This window comes from Rhagoletis zephyria, unplaced genomic scaffold, assembly GCF_001687245.7.
Source record: "Rhagoletis zephyria isolate East Lansing unplaced genomic scaffold, Rhagoletis_zephyria_1.1 Rzeph_scaffold_02827, whole genome shotgun sequence".
NCBI classification, from domain to species: Eukaryota; Metazoa; Arthropoda; class Insecta; order Diptera; family Tephritidae; genus Rhagoletis; species Rhagoletis zephyria.
The window spans coordinates 4,021-10,200 of NW_016159911.1; the positions used below are offsets into that span (position 1 = coordinate 4,021).

At 35.9% G+C, this 6,180-nt stretch overlaps 1 protein-coding gene across 1 annotated transcript in view; it reads right to left on the bottom strand.

Moving 5' to 3' along the window:
- Positions 1-1,072: 1,072 nt before the first annotated feature.
- Positions 1,073-6,180, bottom strand: part of Lis-1 (LisH and WD40 domain-containing Lis-1) — a gene marked incomplete at its 3' end in the record, with an annotated part of 54,498 nt that continues 49,390 nt past the window's right edge. Inside the window, exon 6 of the mRNA XM_017622533.1 lies at positions 1,073-1,228. Coding sequence (XP_017478022.1) covers positions 1,073-1,228 — 156 coding nt within the window. The remainder of the gene's footprint in view (positions 1,229-6,180) is intronic.

Genomic DNA, 6,180 nt, shown 5'->3' on the forward strand with positions numbered 1-6,180 from the left:
TGTGATATTCTAGAAAAAATATGTTTCAATAAAATAGTAGAAAAATGTTAACTCGGTACACTTGAGTCATACCTTGTTTATACCTACGAAAAAACCGCATTAACAAAAAGCCGATTTGATTCAACACATATTTCTTTCAAGCGTTTATACCGGTGTCATTTTAGCGCACTCACTGAAACCGCATTCAAAAGTAAACTAAACTTGTTATTTTTATTCGATATTTCTTTAATAATTAATTTGCGCGGTGGACCGAAATGGAAGCGAACAAGAATTTAAATTTGTTGTAATAATGATTCAAACTTAAAAGGGGCTGTATAAAGAAAACCGGCCATTTTTCACTTCGCGTCAAATTAATGATGTGTTTATACCTGTTTTTTGTGAGAAATAAAAAAGCAATTTGAAAACAAATTCGAGTCAATACACTTTTGAATTTCTTAGCGTGTTGAAAGTTGGTTTATGCCTCCGTTTTGAATCACAGCGAACTGGGTCAAAGCGCTTTATGTGTCGGTATAAACAAGGTATCAATTTTAGTATTTACAATGCATTTCTCCAAAACGGTTTTGAATCACTTATTTTTATTATGAGCATTGAAGGAGACTGGAAGTCATCTATCAATGACCTACAATCGATTCTGCATCATTTAGTCCGCATTTGAAAGCTCCTGTTTTGTTCTTATTTCATGTAAGTTAGCTTAAGTGCAAATTCAATAATAACAGTAATATTTTGCAGCTTACATTTTTTCTAAGTGTTTGCCTGAGCTTTTCCTCCAATTTGTGGTGCGCGTCCTGAAGATATAACACAAACGGAGGAACCTACAATTTTACTCCACCTCCGAACGGCAAATGGATTTTACGAGACGGCTTTTCAAAACAGAAATGCCATTGCTTGCCGAAGGGCGAACGCTGTTAAAAAAAAAAACTTTTCTAATTCAGATGTTGCTTGGACCAGGGATTGAACCCAGGTCCTACGAAGTGGTAGTACACACCTCTAACCACTCGGCCACAGCGAGCGTACAAGTATACATGCATATAAGTAAATTGTGAAATATGATTTAGATGATGATTTAACGTACCCGAATTGTTTTGTCTCGAGATCCAGATGCTAAAAATGGTCCTTGATGATGCCCTTTTTTGTTGTCAACGCCTGTGCCCTCATTTATTGCAATGATTGAAGAGTCTGGCGCCCATGCTATGCATTCTACTGTGTGATCGTGGTCACGAAGTTCAACCTTTAAGATTACCACAAAAATAATAATAATTAATATTTGAAAATCATCATCATTTTTAACACAATATGGTTTAACTCTTGTTCCACAGCTAACTTTCAATTTGTGCACTTAAAATCTAAAGTCAAGAGCAGAATGTGAAAACGGACCTAAATATTGTTTGACTGAATACGTTGCAACATTGTTAAAATTTTGATGTACCATGGCTTCTATCGAGTGAGCTTATGTTGTAATTGAGGAAAAACTAAACGTATTTACCCCAAGGCGTACCAGTTGGTTAAGGTATAAAAATACATACATACATAAGAGCACATATCAATATTAAGTCGTCCGTAAAAAGTAAAGCAGCCATTGCATGTGGCGGTTTCATACAATGAGAAAAAACGTAAGTTTCGACAACTAAATATATTTAGTGTAGTTTATTATTCTGGCAATATTTGAACTATTGCCAGGGTTTGGTTATTATTACTAAATACAATAAAGCTTGTGGTATTCATCTGGGTTGAACTAAATCGTTACTATAGGTGTAGAGTTTGGTAAATACCAGGGACGTGAACCGGTTTTGGACCGAACCGGTTTTTTTATATAAACTAACTGAACCATTACCCGAAATTTTCCACAAATGTTGGATCCGAACCGAAAACTGAACCAATTTTCATAAAGGTTTAAAGGTTCGTTTCAACCAAAAGTTTGTTTACCATATGCCAATATCAAATGTAATGGCAACCTATCTCATTTGACAGACACATGCCATTTATCCTTGCGCGTTGTTGCACTTGACACTTGACGCTCAAATTTTTTAATTAATTAATTAATCCCAACGGTTTTGACCCTCCTTTCCCGCCCAACCGGCCCGAGGGGCGTAGTCCGCATGACGTTCGGAACTTTTTCTTTTTATTTATTTTTTCTTTTGGTGCCGAGTTGTGGAAACAGGAGTTTAAGTGCCGAGATCTAAAACTATTCAGCTACAGAAACAAATTCATCAGCTGATTGGATATGCTTAAGTAAGTATTTCAATTATTGATTCAATTACACCAACGTTGCTTAGATCCGCTTGTAACAAAGACGATACGCGTTATTTTTTTTATTTCCGAACCGTTGAACCGAACCGAAACCCCGGTTCAAAGAGCAAAAAAACCGCTTTGACGAACCAATCCAAAAGCGTAAAAATGGTTCGAACCGCTGAACCAAACCGTCCAAATATTTCGCCCGGTTCACGCCCCTGGTAAATACTAATGAATATTGCTTTGAAGCCTATTTCGACATATTCCATTCAACTTAACCTATGGTTCATAAAAGGGTGTTATTAAGCTCTGCTAATGCAGAAAGCTTTCTCTCCACACATGGTGTAGTCATAGTTACCAAATTTTAGTTGAGGCAACCGCGATTTGTTTTGAGAGCGGTGCGAAATCGCGGTACGGTGACGAACTCGGCCTAATAATGCCATGAGCCAGCAAGTCATTTATGATATTCGATAACGTCGGACGTTGATAAAACGGGACTTGATACTGCCTACCAATCACTGGTTGATCAGTGGTGAAGATGATTTCCCGTCAGACAAGTCCTCCGTAAGACAGCTTGTGTATGTCTGCAAAAAATCTTTAACATTTCGGGAATCTGCTACGTTCAATGCTTCGTTGACAACAAATGTTGCATCGCTTCGATGGTGTACCTACATGACGCCAGCCTCGATGGTTAACCTGCAACTTTCTATGCGAAATACATCCTAACCAATTACTACATCATATGGCATAAACGTATCTGGTGTAGTGTATCAGAAATGCATATCTACATAACAAAGTTCCACAGGCGCCAAAAGTGCATTAAACTTATTTTGTAGCTAATGTAAACAAATTGTGGCTCACACAAAATATTATTGAATGCTTGATTTCTGTTAACATCGCTTTTCTATAAGCACAAGCATGTATCAGAGGTGGGCAAGGACTAGGCCGAAAAGGACCACATGTAAATTCTAAGTGCTACAAAGAGCCACAAGAAAAACAAAAACAAAATTATTTTTAAATAAAATTATTATTAGAAATGAAAAACATTAATTGTATTATTATTCTAATGTACGTAAGATAGATATTAAAGAAAACGTATAGAATCTTTTACGTACGCCGAATTTGCAAAATCTGGTTTTACGTCAGTTAGAGCGGTTCGTAACAGAAACGCTAAATTCCTGCGGAATGTCATCTGTTCCCTCGCAAGAGAAAAATATCCAAAACAATATGCGAACAGAAAATTTTTATAGAAATAGATAGAAATTTTGTTTACATTTAAAAGTATAAGACTGAAAACATAAGAAAACAAATCCCGAAGTCTTATCCTGACACAGTTCACTGACTAAACGAATAATTACTTGCTGCTTACAAGTATAATTAGTCGCAATTTACTATTTTAATTTCCAAACCATCAAATTCAATTTAGGGATTTGCGTAAATTCCAGCTGTTTTTGATCACCTGTTTTCTTAATGGCAAATTGCTGTTGGCAAACAATTTTCCAGCAGAAACTAACAGCTTTCCCTCAAAATGAAATGTCATTTTGCTCTCTCAATTTCCCTACTTTGCAAGTTTTTTGCGTACGCGAACACAAAAAGCTGATAGTTTTTATAACGTTCAATTCAACTAATTGTGAACGGTATTTTGACTACGAATTTCATTGTAGATTACAAAGACTCACAGTTATACGTTGTACCAAAAATTGAAAATTTACGGCACGCAGCTGTTTTCAACAGCGGATATTTTAAATCTGGTACTTCTTGTCCGAATTCAACTAATGGCACAGCTTTTATGTTGCCTCATCTTCTTTTAATTCCAAAAACTCCAACTCTACTTCGCTTTTCTTAAAAAGTAGTATTTCAGATATTGTAAATTCATCCTCAATTATGGTACATAAAAAATGGTTTATGAAGTATGCATACGTACATTTAAATAATTTCAAATCGGCAGATCTTTTTTCAAAATCAGCTTTTAAATCATGTGCAATATTTTTCTCTACCCATGGAAAATTATGAAATATTCTTTTTTTTTTTGAGATCATAAATAAAAAGACGTAGTTTAGCTTCAAAACTTTAATTCTTCTTGTACAAAAAACTCAAGTTTTGCAAATGTTCCATCATATAGGTAAAGAATATGAAGTCAGAAAGCCAATCTTCTTTCTCCAATTGCGGGTAATGCTCCGATCTCTATTTGCTTATGTGTACATAAAAGAATAAAATAAAAAAACAACACAATTCAAAAGAATGTCCAGCAGAGAAATACTTATTTTAAAAAGTAAAAAGAGCCAAAATGTTCTAAGCAAAGAAAAAGTAATAAGAGCCGCAGTTTGCTAAGCAAAGAGCCGCATTTGGCTCAAAGAGCTGCGTTTGCCCACCGTTGGCATATATATTTCTGTAAGCTAAGCCAATACACACATGTATGTGTATTAGGGTGGTCCAAAAACAGTAAAGTCGGAATTGTATTGCTCACACCCCCTAGGATTGTTATAAATTCTAAATTCAGTATTAATAACGCAAACATCAAGCTGTGAGGTTGTACTTATTTTGTGCTCTGATTTTGGCTTTCTATTTGCTAAGTTTATTGTGCTAATTCTGACTTAAAGTTGTGATAAAAAGTGCCTATGAGCATCTTAGTGTGAAATAAATGAAGCTAAATGAAAGTTGATGAAGATGAAGAGATGTCGTGATCTCCGAAATAGCTGCTATAACATCTACCGCTTTGACTTTGTTGCTTTTTCAATTTTTCCTAATAAACAATCGTGGTAGAAAGCTTAATAAAAATATTAAAAAATAGAAAGTTATTGCGTTTTATATTAAACTAAATTTAATTAGATTTCACTAGCATACATTCTAAACTTGCCGAGTCATTTGTTGCTATCATTGTTGTTGTATCCATTGTAGTTAACTGAAATCGTTTTGTTTTTGCACATTTGATCTGTTCCTTTTGTTTACTTCTTCTAGTAATTCTTGTCACAGCTGTTTGCGTTGCGTTTACTAAGTGTCATAATTACAGTGATACTCAAACTGTTCGCTACATTTATTTAAAGCTATTTACATCAGCTCCTTAATTGTTGTAATTTATTTTGTTTGTCTTTTTATTAACAAGTGCTATTAAATCTTTCAATATGAAGTGCGAGCTTGATACTTGCCAAATTAAAAGCGATTCTGAACGCTACTTATCGTGCTGGCATTGTGATGGTATTTGTTATCTGAAATGTGTTGGTTTGACAGGAAGAATTATCGACGCTATTAATGATGACAAGCGTCTTGCGTAAAGTGTAAGTCAACCAAAGTTGATATTTTCAAGTTATTTACGCAAACCAGAAATGGTTTTACAGCAATAGGAAGAGAATTTTCAGTACTGACAGAACAATTTAAGCATTATAAAAATGTGTTTAAATCATTCAAATGCTTAGATACCTTGCAATCTGTTAAGGATATCCCTGTGTCTAAACGTAAGCGTCTTCATAGTCCATCTAAGGAAATTATTACCGTTCCACGTTAGAATAATCTTCCGACTGACTTAATTAATCTATCTTCTCCATGTCCTCCAGCATCAGAATCCTCAGCCTCAAAAGAGCGTGTAATGAAATCTGCTTCGAACAATAACGAGCCTGAAGTATCTTCCCTTTGCCCCATTAAAGTGGTGGCATCGTCTTCAAAGCCTCCACCGCCTTCCCTATCCTCTACTTCTTCTTCTTATTTGGCGCCAGTCGTTTCACTTCTGTGGCACCTGACGCCAATTGGAAACGCCAAGTGAAGCCAGGTCCTTCTCCACCTGATCTTTCCATCGCAGTGGGGGCCTCCCTCTTCCTGGCGCAAGCCATTGGAGCCGCTGTATTTTAATTCGCTGCATTATGCCCATGTCGTTGTAAAGCTCATACAGCTCATCGTTCCATCGTCTGCGGTACTCGCCGTCGCCAACGCGTAAAGGCCCGTAAATCTTCCGCAAAC